This window comes from Phoca vitulina, unplaced genomic scaffold (genome assembly GCF_004348235.1).
Source record: "Phoca vitulina isolate PV1807 unplaced genomic scaffold, GSC_HSeal_1.0 scaffold1, whole genome shotgun sequence".
In the NCBI taxonomy this organism is placed as follows: Eukaryota; Metazoa; Chordata; class Mammalia; order Carnivora; family Phocidae; genus Phoca; species Phoca vitulina.
This window is the reverse complement of record NW_022589704.1, coordinates 32353773-32373808: the sequence shown is the minus strand read 5'-3', so window position 1 is coordinate 32373808 and position 20036 is coordinate 32353773. Positions and strand designations below refer to the sequence as shown.

At 35.6% G+C, this 20036-nt stretch overlaps 1 protein-coding gene across 2 annotated transcripts in view; it reads left to right on the top strand.

Annotated features, from left to right (window-relative positions):
• Positions 1 to 20036, top strand: part of NBEAL1 (neurobeachin like 1) — a 179402-nt gene that overhangs the window by 10104 nt on the left and 149262 nt on the right. For both annotated transcript variants that reach the window (XM_032404324.1, XM_032404314.1), the window contains exons 2-3: positions 12983 to 13074; positions 17570 to 17731. In XM_032404324.1, the coding sequence (XP_032260215.1) occupies positions 12983 to 13074; positions 17570 to 17731 (254 nt within the window). The remainder of the gene's footprint in view (positions 1 to 12982; positions 13075 to 17569; positions 17732 to 20036) is intronic.

The window sequence follows — 20036 nt, the reverse complement described above, 5'->3', positions numbered from 1 at the left end:
GGTGTGTATATATATTTATTTATATATATACACACACCCCCCCACACACACCTCACATCTTCTTTATCCATTCATCTGTCAGCGGACATATGGGCTCTTTCCATAGTTTGGCTATTGTGGACATTGCTGCTATAAACATTGGGGTGTAGGTGCCCCTTTGGATCACTGTATCTTTAGGGTAAATACCTAGTAGTGCAATTGCTGGGACGTAGGGTAGCTCTATTTTCAACTTTTTGAGGAACCTCCATACTGTTTTCCAGAGTGGCTGCACCAGTTTGCATTCCCACCAATAGTGTAGGAGTGTTCTCCTTTCTCCGCATCCTTGCCAACATCTGTCATTTCCTGATCTGTTAATTTTAGCCGTTCTGACTGGTGTGAGGAGGTATCTCATTGTGGTTTTGATTTGTATTTCCCTGATGCTGAGTGATGTTGAGCACTTTTTCATGTGACTGTTGGCCATTTGGATGTCTTCTTTGTGGAAATGTCTGTTCATGTCTTCTGCCCATTTTTTGATTGGATTATTTGTTCTTTGGGTGTTTCAACATTTTCTTTTAATTTATAGTCTTGTGACTTAAATTCAGGCTTATAGGGTTGTCTACTCACATTGAACCAAAGCATTAATTGATCCATACTTCTCTCACAAAATTTCACAACAGTTTGCCTCTGTAAAAAAATGTAGTTTTGTTTGATACATTTAACTGTTAAATTATTTTTTGTGACATTAAACATTTGCATAGTAGGAAAGAATGGTACTATTTTAATTCATGATATCATTGTGAGGTGAATTTATACTTTTTTATTGAATAATTTTGACTTAGGATTTTTGTTAAAATACAAAATTTAAATAGCTTTAAATATAAAATTTCAATTTTCTAGTGAATGAATTTCATTTTAGGGATAAAATATATAAATTTTCTAATTTAGATTTATATTCTTAGAAAAGTAGTAGTGTTTTATGTTAGGATTGAAATTTTTAAAATTTAAGATACAATTTATAGAAATACAGACATGCTGAAAGTAAAAATTTCATTTTTCAGTGATTTTCAGTTAACGTACTCTATCGATGTGATTGAAAAGTCTATAAATTAATTACATTTACTACTACAAATCATTAAGATATTAAATTTGAAAAACTTCAACCTGACATGAAACTTCAACTTTAAGCTTTTAAGCTCCATTTAAAAAGTATCAGTGTTATATTTAGTTAATACATGCACAGTGGTGGGCTTTTCTTAAAAGAATTCACTGTAGGTAGGAGTGCCTGACTGGCTCATTCGGAACAGCATGCAACTCTAGATCTCAGGGTCTTGAGTTTGAGCTCTGTGTTGGGTGTAGAGATTACTAAAAAAAAAAAACTTAAAAAATAAAATCTTATAAAAGAATTCAGGGACGCCTGGGTGGCTCAGTCCGTTAAGCGTCTGCCCTCGGTTCAGGTCATGATCCCAGGGTCCTGGGATTGAGCCCCTCATTGGGCTCCTTGCTCAGCGGGGAGTCTGCTTCTCCCTCTCCCACTCCCCCTGCTTGGGTTCTCTCTCTGGCAAATAAATAAATAAAATCTTAAAAAAAAAATTCGGGCAAAAAAAAAAAAAAAAAATTCGGGCGCCTGGGTGGCTCGGTCGTTATGCATCTGCCTTCAGCTCAGGTCATGAACCCAGGGTCCTGGGATCGAGCCCCGCTTTGGGCTCCCTGCTCCACGGGAAGCCTGCTTCTCCCTCTCCTGCTCCCCCTGCTTGTGTTCCCGCTCTCACTGTGTCTCTCTCTGTCAAATAAATAAATAAAATCTTTTTTTTGAATAAATCTTAAAAATAAAATTCACTGTAGTCCAATTAACTAGTTATTGGGTATCTGCTGTATACAGATGTTATTTACTATCATTTTATCTCTTGAATTGTGTATTTTCCTCTTTCTTTTTAAAAATTTTTTAAAATAAACTTCATTTTTTAGAGCAGTTTTAGATTCATAGCAAAATTGAACTGAAAGTACAGAGAGTTCCTTTGTATTTCCTGTCCCTACATATGTACAGCCTTTCCTGCTATTAGCATCCCATACCGCAGTGGTATGTTTGATCACTTGACTGATTTCCCAAAAACACCTGAGCCAGACATTTCTTTACCTTTCCACCATGTGTGAAACTCCAAGGTAAACACAAAATTAATGAGCAAGTCATGTTTTACCTAACATTTGAACATTTCAGATGTTGGCTTTTTCAAGTCTTGCTAAGTTTAACTGTGAATTTTCTATACTATGTTGATCAAACCTGGAACTTAGTTATCTGAATGACGAGTTTTTTATTGTAATTTAAGAAATACCTAAAGTAAAATATGAAATCTGCTCTCTAGGGATTAGTGTATTCTAAGCCTATTTTTTATGTAGACCTCTATATGAATATTGCTTTTTCATCTATGTTAAAATGACTTCCAAACCTTTCAAGATGTGACAGGCTTTTCATCAAAATTTTGTCTCTTTTATCTGTTTAATTGACTGACTTCATCTATGGGCATGCTTTTCCAACTAGAGTCAGTTTCCCATTTAGATTGTAGGCTTAGATGTGAGACCTTAGGGAAGATGAATGAAGTCATCAGGGATTGATTAAAGAGATAGCTTTGTTCAAGGTTTTAAAGAATGGATTGTAGTTTAAGAGCCACAGAATATGTTCCAGGCACATAGAAATCCTGACCAAAAGTACAAAGGAAAAGTGACCTTAATTTAGACTTTCTGTTTGGTAATAAATTAGGCTAGGTTGTTGGACCAACCTTTCTGAAAATTAGAATTCTGAATAAAATTTAAGAAATATCTTGATATCATTGAGAAGCTGGCAAGATGATGGTAAGGCTTTATGAGGCTAAATCTTAGTGGAAACAGGAATTTAGGTAGATGGAGAATGGAAGCTACTTTTTCTGGTGAACTTGAGCTTTTGTTTTCATGGTCTTGTGGATGGAAGGAGGAAGTCAAAGCTAAGGGACTAATCAGAGTGAGAAGTCTTAATAGATTTTCTCTTATGATCCCCAGAGGTGTACACCTGTGGGGTAAAGATCAACTGGGAACAGACCCACCTCATCTTTCATCTTTACTTGGGGACTCCAAGGGAAAATGGCTTTGTGTTAAGCAGAGCCAAAAGGTGAAAAGTTCCTGAGAGGATGGTACCACCAGTTGATTCTTTCATAAATTTGCAAATCAATTTTACCTTTCGTTGTAGGGAAAGTCCAGAAAGACCCAGGTCATGCAGACTAGTCTGGTGCTTGGTACAAGCAAATGCAATCCTTCTGGAAGAAGAAACTTCAGATACCAAGTATTTTTTCAAATTGCAGCTTAATACTTTAATTCATGATGTATGAATCAACCATACCAGACTTTCATTGCCTTGGAATTTCTTTCATCTTTTCCAAGCGATTTGATAGGTTCTCTTGTCTTTATTTGCACTGATTGGCATTGGTAGGTAATTCTTTTGCATGTATTTCAGTTTTCCTCTTTTGAGGGTCTCCCATTGTCAGTTTTGTAAAGCACTTAGCTGTTGCCTTGCCATAAAACATAAAATCGTGATTATTTCTACAGTAACAAATAGTTGTGTCATTAATGTCAAATTATACCCTACTGCTCTGTTTTCATGTCTTTTTTGTGTACACAATAACTTCATTTTATTGCCTAATCATCGTATAATTTTTCGAACATTTTGAACAGCGATTAAACTCAACATGTGGTAGTACTTTGTGCATAAATCTAGTGAAAGGATATCAATATGAAACAGCTGTTACCAGGTTTGCACAGGCATTGACAGATAGGTCTTAACAGCAGCCTCTCTGAGAGCAATTGTAAGATGCATTTTGATTTCAAAGATACCAAAATTTAAAAAACAAAACAAGTTAGAAACAGAGAAATATGATATAAAAAGTGAACTAGCAGTTTTTAAAAAGAAATAGAATATCTAGAAATAGGGGGAAAACCCAATAATGATATTTAAAAACCAATAAATGTGGTTGATAGGAGTTTAGACAGCAGAAGAGAATTAGAGAATTGGAAGGGAGATAAGTCCTTTTTACAATATAAGCTAGGAGTCAAAGAAATGGAAAATATGGAAGGAAGGTTAAGAGATATGAAGGCTAGTGTGAAAAGGCTTAATACATGTTTAATTGGACTCTGAAAAGGACAGGAAAGGAAGAATGAAACAAATGTAATATTTGAAGAGATTACAGGTGAGAGTGTTCCAAGATTAATGAAAGTCCACTGAATTTCAAGCAGAATAAGTAAAACTAATTCCATACCAAGTTACATTGTAGTGAAATTGTAGTGGTTTTGCAGAAAATCAAAGAGAAAGAAAAATCTTAAAAGCTGCAGAGGAAAAAAGATTATCTTCAAAGGGATGACAGATTAATAGCTGATTTTTCAGTAATAACGACAGAAGGGAAAAGGTTGACATCTTTAAAGAAAAGACTTACCTATCTATTATTTCCAACCAAATGAAATTTTTTCCAAGAGTAAAGTGAAATAAAGCCATGTTCAGCAAAACAAAACAGTTCAATTCACCAGGAAAATATAACAATTTTAAATTTGTGTATACCTCATAGTCTCAAAATAAACACAGAGAAATGAACATATGACAATTTTAAGGGTTTTTTTCTATTTAACTTGCCTTAGTAGTTTAAAAAAAAATGTCAATAATTGATAGAATGAATAGACAAAAAGGTCAGTAAAGATACAGAAGACTCAAACAATAGAATTGACAAACTTGATGTTAGGGATTTCTGTAGAATACTATATTCAACATACAGTCCTTTGAAGCACACATTTACAAAAATGATATAACAGCAAATTTCAACAAATTTCTAATGATCAAAATAATAGATTATGTTTAACAATGACAATGAAGGAAGAAATCAATAGCAAAAAGATTAAAAATGAATGTTTGGAGGCCATGAAATACCCTTTTAAATAAACCTTTGATTAAAGAACAAGTAATAAAAATTAGAATTCTGAGGGGCATTGTGTGGCTCAGTCAATTAAGTGTCCGACTCTTGATTTTGGCTCAGGTTATGATCTCATGGTTGTGAGATGGAGCCCGGAGTCAGGCTCCGCGCTGGGCATGGAGCCTGCTCTCCCTCTCCCTCTGTCCCTCCTCCACCTCTCTCTCTAAAATAAATAAGTAGATAAATAAATTAATAAATACATTAATTAATCAATTAGAATTTGGGGGGACCTGAATGATAAAAGTACTGCAATTTTAGAACTTGATGGGAAGTGGCTACACATTACTTAGGAAAATTTATCACTCTAAATACTTAATGTTTAGGGGCGCCTGGGTGGCTCAGTTGGTTAAGCATCTGTCTTTGGCTCAGGTCATGGTCCCACGGTCCTGGAATCAAGTCCTGCATCGGGCTTCTTGCTCAGCGGGAATCCTGCTTCTTCCTCTGCCTGCTGTTCCCCCTGCTCGTGCTCTCTCTGTCAAATAAATAAATAAAACCTTAAAAAAATAAATAAATATGTTTAAAAAAAGGCTAAAAATTAGTGAACTAGATAGACATTTGTGGTCACCAGCCTTTAAGATCCTCACATCCTGGGTGCCTGGGTGGCTCAGTTGGTTAAGCGACTGCCTTCAGCTCAGGTCATGATCCTGGAGTCCCGGGATTGAGTCCCGCATCAGGCTCCCTGCTCAGCAGGGAGTCTGCTTCTCCCTCTGACCCTCCCCCCTCTCATGCTCTCTCTCTGTCTCATTCTTTCTCTCTCAAATAAATAAAATCTTTAAAAAAAAAAAAGATCTTCACATCCTGGTATTCATACCCTTTTACAGTCCTCTCCTACATTGTACCAGGGTTCTTTTGTGACCATAGAATTTGGCAGAAGCGATGGTATATCATTTCCGAAATTAGAAAAGACACTCTTGTTTTCATCTCGGTTACTCCTTTTTTTCTTGGATCATTGATTTGGTGAAGCGAGCTGCTATGTTGTATGCAGCCCAGTGGAGAGCCCCATGTTATGAAGAACTGAAGCCTTGCCAGCCACCAACCACATGAGTGAGGTTGAAAGTAGTTCTTCCAGCCCAGTCAAGCTTTGCTATGACTGCAGCCCTACTTGACATCTTCACTATGATGAAGGCTCAGAAATTCTGAGCTGGTTTTGAATTCATCACCCAAAAAACTGATAAAATATTTGTTGTTTAAGCTTCTATATTTAATTTATTTAATTTGTTATACAGAAATAGATCATTAATATGCCATCCATTTCAAGAAGACAAGAATAAACCCAAAGAAAGTATAGTGAGGGAAAATAAAGTTTTTTTTAATGTGAAAATTCTCAAATTTATTGTTTTTTTTTCAGTTGTTGCCGGAAATACACATATATAAGAAGGCTGATGTGTATTGAGTATATTTAATTTTAATAAAGCATTATATAACATCTTGGGATGAATGGCATGAATATCTGGATATAATCTTAATTAGGACTGTGGAAGTGAGATTGAGAGTATGTTAATAGTGGTTTCTTTTGCAAATATTTCTAGTAGTCATGGTGACATAAGAAAATTGTAAGGTTTATTGCAAAAATTACTCATAAAATACTGGTTGTAGAAAATGATCAGTAGCTTTAACATCACAAAAGAGATAACTCGATATGTACCTTCTGAAGGACATGTTAGCAACACCTATTAAGTATTTTTTTGCCAAAAAAACCCCAGAAGAACCTAATTTTGATAGTCTCTAGATCTACTAATTAATTAGAAATATAGAGGACTGAGGAACATGTTAAATGACATAAGAACATGCAGTCAGCAAAATCCTGATGTGAGAAATACTACCTTATAAATGATCCAGTGTCTTCAACAAATAAATTAGGACAAAAAAAATAAAATTAATAGAAACCTATGGGTTTAAATAGACCTAAAAAATACATCAACCAAATGCAATTTGTGGACTTTATTGGGTCCTAATCTTATCACACAGTTAAAAAAGAAGGGCATTTGAACACTGACCGATTTTAAGGAACTAATTTTTTCAGATGTGATAATACTGTCATATTTTTAAAAGATACCTTTTGGGGATATGTATTGAAATATTTGTGGATGAAAGGATATATCTGGGTTTGCTTCAAAATAATATAGTTGAAGATGGGGATACAGGTGAAAGAATATTGGTCATGCATGATTTGGTAGTTGTTAAAGCTGAGTCATTCTATTCTCATTCTCTCTACTTCTAAGTATGTTTGAAATTGTTCAGTAACATGCTTTTGGAAAGAGCACAAATTAATAAACATAATGGAAAAGATCAACCAAATAAAAAGTTGTTTCTTTGATAAAAACTAATGGAATTGAGTCAGGAAGATAAGGTTTGTGATTATATACGTTTTGAAAATTTCACCTTAGAAACACCACTTCCAGTGCCATTCACAAGGCATATTTCATCTTCAAGATAATATATTGTTAAAAATCTCATTTAACCTAACTAGTGCTTCTCAAACTTGATTAAACACAGCCATCCTTCTTTTTCTTCTTTTTTTCTCTAACTTCACATAATACTTGTCATCCAAGTAAACAATGTCCCTAAGTACTTGCTCAGGAAATGCTGACTTCTCCAGGTTTATCTATTTATTTAATGGGACCAAATATTGTACATCTTTGAAAATATCTTGCTATTTTCTGTCTGGAATTCCCCTCTTAACCTCCTCTGTCCTTGAATGTATCTGCTTATGATCTGTGAAAACTTTTAAGTGCCTCTGCTCTTCAGTTATTTCTGATTTTGACAGTAACTCACTTTTTATTCTTTTTTTTTTTTTTTTTTTAAGATTTTATTTTTAAGGAATCTCTACCCCCAACCTGGGGCTTGAACTCACAACCCCAAGATCAAGAGTTGCATACTCTACCGACTGAGCCAGCTAGGCTTCCCCCTTTTTATTATTTCTATACTTTTTACAACTGCTTTACTTCTTATGTTGTTGTGCATTTATTTGTTTGTGCCTCTCTTCTATTGAACAGTGAGCACTTTGAGGATGAGATTATAGGGTTTTTGTTTTTTTTTTTAGGTAAAATTGACTTAAGATTACGTTTTAGTTGTTGTCATAGCTGTAGAGTCTAGTACTGTTCTTGATTGTTATGTGGTTGGTATGTACTTATTAAATGTTTTTTGAGGTAGCTAGGTTCTGTCAGAAAAACCTGAGGGCTGACTTGAGAGATGAATTACCATTAATAATTATGTTTCCATTGAGGGGAGATTTATCTTCTTTTGGTAGGAATTAGAAACTATATTATGAATATAATGGACTTAAATGAACTTTTATAAATGCAACTCATATGTAAGTTGGGAACTGCCCAATATTGGTTGAAATATGTATATGTATTTAAAAATTTATAGTTTTAAAACTTGAAGGACTGTTACATCCTAAATATTGCATGGAGGAAGTAAGGTGTTCTCCTATTCTTACCTGTAACCGCACCCCTTAAGAACTACGTGAAATTATATGGATCTCTTAATTCCATTACCCACTAATGCCTCCCACCAGGGGAATGGGTGTTAAGAGAAGGTAAAAGCCTTCTGTGCATTAATGTAATTTAAATATTCACATTTGGCTAGTGGTCACTGTATTGGGCAGTGTTTAAACTTCATCCTGTGGTAATGGGGGCCATTGAGGGTATTTGAACAGGAGGGAAGAAATGATTAGATTAAAATTTAACAAATTCCATTAGTAGCTGTATATAGGGAGGATGAATTGAAGCTATAAAGACCAGTAGAGAACTATATAACAGTTCAAATGAAAGACTATTTTAAACAATGGCACATGATTGGATGAATATTTGATTTTGTAATTATTTCATAAGTGCTTATTTTATTACATTGAATCATGACCAACTTGATGGCAGAGTCTATATCTTAATGGTAACCAACGTGTTTTGAGTAATTGCTAAATGACAGGCATTGTTGAATGTCTTACGTATGTTATCTCATTTCGTGCTCTCAACACCCTATGAGGTAGGAAATAATATAGATGAAGAACAAATTGGAGAAATCAAGTAACATGGCCAAAGTTACACAGATAGTAAATGCAAAGAGATTTAAAAAGAAGAGAATACAATTAAAATCATATGTCAAGGGGGATCATGAAATATTTAAATATGTTTGTTGCATAGATTATTCCTGTTTTATGGGAGTTTCCTAATTTTGGCACATAGTAGGTTATAAAAATAAAATTAATTCTTGAGCATATCCTCTGTGCTAGGAATTATTCTAAGCCCTTGACATATATTAGATTATTTAATTTTTATAACGGCCATGTAAGAAAGGTACTATCATTATATTCATTTTTATAGAGGAAAAGACTGATAGCAAAGATAGGATGACTTGTTCAAGAAAGTGGCAAAGCAAGTATTAGAGTCCACGTAATTTGGCCCCAGTGCTCCTGCAGTACGTAATACATTTATGTGTTATGTTAATAAATAGTGTACAAATGGAAAAATAGATCATACTGTGGTGTTTCAGTATACCAAACTCTTAACCATGAAAGTGACTAAACTTGAGATTTAATTAATATGGTTTCTGGGTACGTGGAGATCTTTCTTTTTATGGTTTTTGGCAGTAAAGTGTAGATTCTCTAAGAATTTTGTCAGGCTGTGTAGAATGTGGTTGTTTTGTGTATTAAATTGTATACGGCCTTGAGTTTACTGACCCTGATAACTCTTTTTCCTCTATTTGCTCACTAGAGCTGTGCTTATAGTTCAAAGACAGTATAGTGTAGTAGAAGGACCACAGTTGGATTCATATATCTTGCATTTTAATCCCAGCACTATCAATAACTAACTGTGTGACTGGACAAGTTATATATTCTAGAACATCCCTTTTCTAACCTACAAAATGGGGAAATGAAACCTCTGGATAGATGTAAGGAGTAAATAGAATGATACATATTATTTAAAAATGCTTGCTGTAGTACTTAGCACATGGCATATGCTCAAAAAACTGCAACTACTTTACTTCTTACTAAATGAAACATTTCCAGATTTAAGTACCATTTCTTTCCTTATAGTTGGTCAGCTTCCTAGGAGAACTTGTACCTGCCAACCACTTGGTACCCTGACCTTTAGACTTTGAACCAGATACTGTAGAGTTCCTAAATAAACTATGAGGAGAAATGCATTAATTCTTTATGGTGTTATGAGACTGTTTTGTGGCTTTATTAAAAGCAAAAATGATAAGGAAAACTCCAGCTACTTGTATTTCTGGATTCCTATTCTGAGTGGATAAATGAGTAAATGAATACATGAATAATGTGCTAGTTGGAAATGAAAATAGCAAGTAATGGAACCCTTGAGAAAATTTCTCACGTGAGAAATCTTTTTTTGAAATATTTCCATCTTATTTCTCAGTGATGATGTAGATAGTGGCAATTTACAATCTGATTTTGGAACAGTATATTAATAGAAAAAACAAATACACAAAAGGTCAGCAGTCTCTGTACATTCTGGGAACATTCTTTTAGCAATTCTGATTTGTAGTGTAATGCTTTTATTTTAGGGAAATAAATTACTTGAGTTCCCTTTATCCAAGTGCAGTGCCTAACCAGTAATATTTAATGACTAAGTAAAACTTCTGAGTGTTGTTGAAATTGACTTCAGTAAAGAACGGTCAAGGAGAGGAAGGAAATAAATTTGAGCATCATTTTTAACGATGCAGTTTATATTTAAAAAGACATTTCTGAGGAATCATTTCAAATAAACTTTGAGATACGACTTACAGACCATAAAATGCACACATTTTAAGTGTCAAATTTCATGTTTTGATACAGGTAAACATTTGTGTAACTGCTATATAATAAAACAGAAAATTTCCATCACCGAGGAAAGTTTCTTTTGTGTCCCTTTGTAGTCAGTCCTCTGAAAAACAGCCAGTAATCTAATTTCCGTCACCATAGCCTGCTCCAGAACTTTGTATAAATGAAACCATACAGTGTATACACTTTAATGTCTGGCGTTTCCTGCTCAGTTACGTTTTTAGAATTTCTGCTTGTCGTCGTCTCAACAGTCCATTCAGTGTTACTCCTGGATAGTATTCCATTGTGTGAGTATACCACGATTTCTTTGTCAGTGAACAGGTTGATGGAATTTTGTGTTGTTTCCAGCTTTTGCCTATTAAAAATAAATCTTCTATGAACATCTTTGTACATTTTTGTAGTTCTGTGTTTTTCCCTCTTTCAAGGAAGGGCCATGTTCTGTGTCTATGTTTAACATTAAAAGAAACTACCAAACTATTTTCCAAATGATTATACCATTTTATACTCCCACCAGAAGTGTGAGTTCTAATTGCTCCACATCTTCTCCAACACTTGGAATGGTCAAGGTTTTTAGTTTTGGCCATTCTCGTGAGTGTGTAATGGGTGTTCCATTTGATTTTTATTTGCTTTTCTCTGGATAGCTAATGATGTTGAGCATGCTTTCACACACTGGTCATTCCTGAATCCCCTTTTGTGAGGTGTTTGCCCTTTGCCCATTTTTAAATTGAGTTGTTGTCCTTTTGGTATTGATTTTTAGGAGTGCTTTATATGTTTTTGGTGTAAGTTCTTTGTCAAATATATGTATTAAGAATATTTTCAGCTGGTATATGGCATGCCTTTTCATTTTCTTATTGGTGTCTTTTGGTGGGTAGATTTTTTTTTTTTTAAGATTTTATTTATTTATTCGACAGAGAGACAGATAGCGAGAGCAGGAACACAAGCAGGGGGAGTGGGAGAGGGAGAAGCAGGCTTCCCGCGGAGCAGGGAGCCCAATGCGGGGCTCGATCCCAGGACCCTGGGATCATGACCTGAGCCGAAGGCAGACGCTTAACGACTGAGCCACCCAGGCGCCCCGATGTTTTTAATTTTGATTAAGACTTACTATTATTTTTTTTGGCTTTTGATTTTTGTGTGCTCCCAAGAAATTTTTGTCTACCCCAAGGTTGCAAAGGTATGTCTCCTATAAAGGTATATTATATCTCCTATAGTTTCTTCTAGAAGTATTTAATTTTAGCTTTTATGTTTAGGTTAATGATCTATATCTGATTTTATTTTATTTATGCATCTTGTATTTTTCACTAATTCATTAAACAAATATTTATTGAGCACCTGCTCAGTCTCAAGCACTGTTTAGGCACTTGGTATCCATTAGTAAACAAAAAGAAGTCACTTGTGGTAAGCCCTTAGAAAGGCCTTAAACTTGTGAAGTCTATATTCTAGGGGAAATGACAGACAATAAATTAATAACTAAGTAAATGACATGGTATGATAGATGGTGAGAAAGCACCACGGGTGGGAAGACAGAATGGGGTCAGGTAAAGGATAGTAAGAAGATCAGCAGTTTTAAGAAAGGGTGGTAAAAGTAGGCTTTTTTGAGAATGTTGTTTAAAGAATGACTTGAAGAGGATGAGGGAGTTAGCCATTCATCTATAGAGTCTTCTGGGTAGAGAAAACAGCTATTGAAAGGAGTTAAGGTGGGAAAGATGGGAGTACGTCTGGCATGTCCCAGTAACAGCCAGGATGCCAGGGTAGTAGAGGCTAAGGTCAGAGAGATAGGGGAGGGCAAATTGTTTAGAATCTTATAGGACATTGTTAAGACTGTAGCTCTTTGTGTGAGTGACGTGGGAAGCCACTTGAGGGTTCACTGTACTTAATAGACATTATTATTTTTTAAAGATTTTATTTATTTATTTCAGAGCGAGCGAGAGAGAGAGCTTGAGTGGGGAGGTGGGGAGGGACTGAGGGAGAGGTAGAAGCCGACTCCCCGCTGGGCAGGGAGCCTGATGCGGGGCTACATCCCAGGACCCTGAGATCATGACCTGAGCCAAAGGCAGATGCTTAACCTACTGAGCCACCCAGGTGCCCCTATACTTAATAGACATTTTAAAATAGCACATATGTTTTCATGAATATCACTTAAGAGATTTCATATTATTGCTTCATATCTGCTTATAGGAATGAAAGCATGTTTTTTGTTTTTTTCTGATAGGTATACTTAATATTGGTTTTCTTATTTCAGAAAGATCCAGATTACCTGAAGCTCTGGTTGGACAGTTTTGTTTCTAGCTATGAACAGTTCTTAGATGTTGACTTTGAAAAGTTGCCTACCAGGTATGTATAAACTTCTTATCCTTAGATGAGTTTGTTAATTTGAGACACAAAGACTTCATTGATGACCTGTTACAAGGATGGCAGTTATGTGACATACATGGTATTCCTGCATAACCCTGCTCTCATGGCAGACTTCGTTAATTGATCACAGCAGGCTTTCCTGCTAATATGAAATTTGACTTCTAGAAGTAGAGAGGACTACCTTGGTGAACTACTAGCAACTGGGTGTCCTGCAACACACTTCATTTCTAACACTAACTACCTGGAGGTAGTGACAGATCCAAAAGATGAAGGGCAAAGTCCTCAACAAGACTGCCCTCACTTCAGACACCAGTTGCAAGTCTTGGGAGCCTCCCTCATCTCTGACCAACCAGATACAAATTTGGAAGTTTTCACGACTCCCTTTGGCTCAGTAATTAGTTAGACTCACAGAACTCACTGAAAACACTATACTTAAAATTATGGTTTTATTATAGAGTAGGGCCTTCGAAAACATCTTGGAGGAGGTGAAGTATTCAGATTTTTCAAAGCTAGATTTAAAAATCATAAAATGGGAGGAAAATTCAAATTTTGTGGAAAAGTACAAGTAGAAGTATAAATCTTATCTGCCATTGCTCTGCCTACTACCATTTTACATTCACAGTTCCCAGGCCCACTTCCCAGAAAAAGTTTTTTACTTTTTTCTCAAGCCATCTTGAAGACGTCATAGTTGTTACTTGGATAAGAGAGGTTAGGCTGGGGTAAAAAGCTGGAGAAGTGAGGAGACACCAGACACTTTTAGCCACAATAGGAACTCCATTTATAGAGATACTATGAGGTGGAAGGGGAGAAATGGGTGGTGGTTGATGATGAGAAAGAGTATCTAGAGAATTAAAAATCTTCAAGGAGGGAAGTGTTTGCAGTTTGCGGATGGAGGTAGGCAGTAAGAGGGTGGGCGTGGGTGAATTGAGTCTGGAGAATCAGAACCCAGATCATGAAATGCCATGCATGCATAGCTAATGGACTTTGATTTTTTGTTACAGAAGATGCGAGGCTCTACTAAAGAATTTTCTGCATGAGAGTGTCATGATGAAGTTTGTTTTTTAAAAGTCCCTGTGGTAGCATTAGGAGGTTAAACTGGAAACGGTTGAGACTGAAGGCAAGAAGCGCAGTTAAGAGGCAATTTTAATAATTCAGAGAAGAAATCATCAGAGCTTTGGACCAAGGCATTGAACTTAAGATGTGCTTTAATGCTCAGAAAGCACTAGTACTTCATTATTTATAAGTACAGTCTTAGAATTCTTCATTAGATGATTTGTAACAGGTTTATAAAGGTTGAAAAGTATTAAATCTTGAACTCAAAACAAGATTACATATTATTGATGTCTACTCATAAGAGAGTATTCTTTTGGTTTGTGCTTCGAAGTGCTTTTATTTTAATAATTTGCAGCTCACTTTAAATCATGAGCCTAAGGATTTTATGGAGTCAGGATTTGGGCCTTTGAATACTTGGAATATTGAAATGAAGTCTTCTAAAGTTTGTAAGGTGCACTTGTTATACATGTCTCCTTTTTTGGGAGGTCATTTCCTAAAACATTATGTAGACTTTTATTGCCACTATATTTAAAATAAGATGAAGAATGCCAGAACATTGCTTTATTCATGATTTAGCTGGTTTATTTAAAACTTTATTTCATATCTGACAGAAAACTAAACCATGAATTTAGATCTTACTAATAGAGAACTTTCAGTTTTTCAAGTGAATATGATGTGCAAGATGTATAAAACTAGTCTGTTCACCTTAAAGATAAGAAACTCACAGATAATCCTCATTTAAGTTAAACTGACTTGATAGAACTTTTATTTATTTATTTTTTAAAGATTTTATTTATTCATTTGAGACACAGAGATACAGAGAGAGGGAGAGCATGAGCAGGGGGAGAGGCAGAAGGAGAGAGAGAAGAGGCTCCCGCTGAGCCAGGAGCCTGATGTGGGGCTCGATCCCAGGACTCTGGGATCATGACCTGAGCCGAAGGCAGACGCTCAACCATCTGAGCCACCCAGGCGCCTCTTGACAGAACTTTTAAGTTAGAGAATTCCTAATGCAAGCAAAGAATGCTTTTACCAGAATTTAAAGCCTTGGAATTTAAGCTGGACTTCTCTTCCTGTGTTAGATGGAGACAACAGTAGGCAGCTGTTTAATGTAGACATTCAGTAGTCAAACAGAGAAGTGAAACAGATTTCTGGGGATTGGGAAATTTCAGCAAAAGGAGCTTAGAATTTGGGGGCAGTAAAGTTCTAATGATGGGAAAATGCTTCCAAATTCTTAAATCCTCATCGCATTAGGAACATGGCCAAAACTTTCTCAACTTTATCTACAAGTCATGTTCTAATCAAACCCCAATTTTATAACGAGCATAAGTACAATAGATTTCTCTTTTGTAAGCTAATTTTTTTCTGTCTAGTAAAATTTTTAAAAATGCAAATAGAGAATGGGACAACTAAGGAAAAAGGGAACTAATCCTTTATAACTAGGATTGAATATTGAGAAATCTAATGTTTCTTTCTTGTTGACTTATGATTTTGGAAAAGTGAATAGGAATAGTTTAGCTTAGTCTTGAAAATCAGTTATATTTAAATTTAAATCTTTATTATTTTGAAGGTACTGTGGTTTTTCTCATCACCTCTTTTTAGCTCTTTAGCAGGGAAAAAAGTATATATAAAAATGAGAGTTTTTCTGGTACCATCTATAAAAGAGAAGGAAAGAATACAAATTACAAGGGAAGTGGTGGGGCGCCTGGGTAGCTCAGTTGGTTAAGCGACTGCCTTCGGCTCAGGTCATGATCCTGGAGTCCCTGGATCGAGTCCCGCATCGGGCTCCCTGCTCGGCAGGGAGTCTGCTTCTCCCTCTGACCCTCCCACCTCTCATGTACTCACTCTCTCTCATTCTCTCTCTCTCAAATAAAAATAAATAAAATATTTAAAAAAAAAACAAAAAACAAAAAACAAAAAAAAACAAGGGAAGTGGTGCCCGGACTAAAATGAAACATGCATTTTTGTGACATGGTTATAGAATTCCGCAGCCTTAGTAATGTGCTTTGTGATTTCTGTGTAATTGAAGTTAGGTGCTTATTTTATTATAATGTTGTGGGATGGTTCAGGAAGAGGCTAAAAATATTTATCATATATTTATATGACTACTGGTAATGTGCTTGAAATTTTTCTGTCTACAGTGAATGAAATAGCTTTAAACTCAGTGTAAAAATAATAGTAAATCATATTAAGCGTTATCTGAAGAAGACACGATTTAAAGTATGATTGTCATTTAATCATAGTTGCTCTTCATGGTGCTTCTTTGTGATTGGGTATTTTTCTTAAAAGAAATAGGAAAATTAGTATTCAGTGACTTCATGAAAAGATTTGTAGGCTTTAGTGATAGTTTATTTATTTATTTTTTAAGATTTTATTTATTTATTTGACAGAGAGAGACACAGCGAGAGAGGGAACACAAGCAGGGGGAGTGGGAGAGGGAGAAGCAGGCCTCCCACCGAGCAGGGAGCCCGATGCGGGGCTCGATCCCAGGACCCTGGGATCGTGACCCATGTCGAAGGCAGATGCTCAAAGACTGAGCTACCCAGGTGTCCCTAGCGATAGTATATTTAAAACATATTACATTTTTATAGTTCTTTACATATTTCATAGTTAAAAATGCACATTGACTTTTTGGTTTCAGAACCCTATGAAATAGGGCAGAAATTACAATTTTATAGAATAGGGCACTTCACAGATTAAATGGTGTACTTTATGGTACAGAGGTGGAACTTAATACACAGATCTTCTCACTTTGATTCTGGGGGATCTCTCCTAAGAGAGAGTAGCCAGTCACATCTGGTGTTGGCTTTTGTCTTTGAAGAACCAGATGGTCTTCTTACCCAGAAACCGGTTGTCATAAAATACTGATGTATTACTTTAAAAAAATTTATTAATGTTCATGCTTAGGGTTCTCCATTTACCTATTTATCCTTCTCCTTTCCTTTTGCTGGTTATCTTATCTCCCTCTTCTGACCACATGGTTTGGGGAGCCTATAGGTAGGTGAATATTGTTTATTTAGTAAAGCAGTTGACAGATATTAAACTAGTTATAGGTACTCCATTTTTATATGCTAGTTATTGTTCCTTTAGAAATGGTATACATGCATATATACACACGTTTTATTTCTAAGTAGCAGGTGAACTAATTCTGAATATTTTCTTTGAAAATAGCACAATTGAAGATATTAAATAGATTCTCTAACTCTCCCTCTTTTCAGTAAGCCTCTTCTGAAGTAAGACTAACTACTGTGTTATACTAATCTTCTAAAGTGTCATAGTGATCATCTGGTGGTGCCTTGCAGAGAAGGCACAGAGCATCTGGAATAAAAGAGTTTCTTTAGGATTTGAGGTGAAAATGCAGTTCCTTTAAAGTGCCAAAGATTTTCTTCATACTTAATCACCCTTCTTATTTTCCCCCTGATAGGGTAGATGATGTGCCTCCAGGAATATCTCTGCTTCCTGATAATATTCTGCAGGTTCTAAGGATCCAGCTACTACAGTGTGTTCAGAAAATGGCAGATGGGTTAGAGGAACAACAGCAAGCTTTGTCAATTTTGCTTGTCAAGTTCTTCATTATTCTTTGCAGGTACCTGGTACAAACAAATAAACTAGTTATCTGTTTTAAAAAATTATCAAAATAACAATGCATTTATTTATTATTAATGGTGTTTGTTGTTCATATGGAGCTTTAGATTGAGTGCACCTTTTTTTTTTTAAAGAGTTTATTTTTATTTGAGAGAGGGAGAGAAAAAGAGGGAGCACGAGCAGGGAGAAGGGCAGAGGGAGAGGGAGAAGCAAACTCCCTGCTGACGGCAGAGCCTGACTCAGGACTCGATCCCAGGACCCTGAGATCATGACCTAAGCCAAAGGCAGACGTTTAACTGACTGAGCCACTCAGGCGCCCCTTGAGTGCGCCTTTTATGAAAGCCTTGTGATTTGTTATTATATTGGAAAGCTTTTTATTTATTTATTTTATGTTTTACTTCTTTATTTAAAGTAGGCTCGATGCTCAATGTCGGGCTTGAACTCATGGCCCTGAGGTAAGAGTCTCATGCTCCACCGACTGAGCCGGCCAGGCACCCCTACTGGAAAGCCTTTTAGTTACCAGACTTAGTTATAGAGAGATTCAGCTAAGATTTAAAAAAAAAAAAATTACCGTAAAGACAGTGACTGACGTTTTTACCTAACCAAGAATTTGTTTTACCAGTATTTTCTGTGTGGTCCTCACCTGTAAACACATATACATTTTTACTACTGTGCATTATCATTTGTGAAATATATTTTTCTAACCTTTCATTTTATAATTTTGCCAAAGAAATTATAATTATTCTACAGCTTATATTTCCAGGTTTATAGATGATTAGGTCTGTGGTACTTAAATTTCGGTGTGCATAAGTATTAACTGGGAAGCTTAATAGGAATACAGAGCTTGAGCCTTATGAAAATTCTGACTCTAAAGAGCTCAGGCATTCTAATTCTTCATGAATTCCACATTAACCTGCATATACAAATTTAAGAACTGTTGGGTTAGGGGCACTTTATGCCTCTTTAAAGTCTATCTTCTTTTTGGAAGCCATTTCCTATAATATATACTATTTGTTCTATAAATATTTTAGAATTAATTAATAGACAAACAGGGACTTAATTTACTGTGCATTTATTTACCTTTCACTTAATTGCTCATTGTATTTGATTGCAGGAATCATGGAAAGATTGAGCAGTAATTGCTAAAATGTTTCTACCCTATTTTAGGCTCTCCCAGAACTGTAGATATTTTTTTGATTTTGTGTTCTTAATCATCCTTAAAATTCAGAAAAATAATACAAGAATTAAAAGGTTGAGGGAAAAAGGGTTTATTTATGCAATAAAACATGAGTTGGTCTGTTGATCTGTTATATTTTGTCTTGTTAACTACTTAGTACAATTTTACAGAAATCAGAAATCCTATAGATAAATAACCGTTTTAAATCTAGTTATGTTTAGGGGCTCCTGGGTAGCTCAGTCGGTTAAACGTCTGCCTTCAGCTCAGGTCATGATCCCAGGGTCCTGGGATTGAGTCCCACATCGGGCTCCCTGCTCAGCGGGGAGTCTGCTTTCCCCGCTCCCTCTGCCCCTCCCACCACTCGTGCTCTCGCTCTCTTGCTCAAATAAATAAAATCTTTAAAAAAATAAATCCAGTATGTTTAGCTGTTTTTAAAATTTATTTATTTGTTTATCTTAGAAACAGAAAAAGAGTGCATGGGTGTGTACATGCAATTGCGGGGAGGGGTAGAGGGAGAGAGAGAGAGAATCCCAAGCAGACTCCAAGCTGAACACAGATCCTGACACAGGGCTTGATCTCATGACCTTGAGACCATGACCTCAGTTAGTTGGGCTTCCGACTAACTGAGCCACCCAGGAGCCCCTAACTCTTGATCATTATAGGCAAGCACTGGAATGTTCCAACACATCTTTTGGTTGAATTTTTTTTTTTTTTAACTAGGAGATAATCTCTGATGATTAATTTAATGTTTATTTTATTTTAAATTTAATGTTTAATAGCTGCCAGTCACAGAACATGTTTCTATTTCCAGAGACCTCACTTTTTAAAAAACTTCCTTAAAAAATTTCTAATAGGTTTTATGTTGTATAGCAGTTTCATTTTATATAAAAATTTGGAAAAACTACAGAGTTTCTACATGCTCTTTCTCCTTCCTCCACAGTTCTCCTATTATTAACATCTTGCATTAGGTTGGTACCTTTGTTACAATTGATGAACACGTACTGATATATCATTAACTAAGTCTGTAGAGTACATTAGAGTTTACTGTCTTGTACAGTTGTATGAGTTTTGACAAATGCATACTGTCATGTATCCACCATTATAGTATCTTACAGAATAATTTCATCAC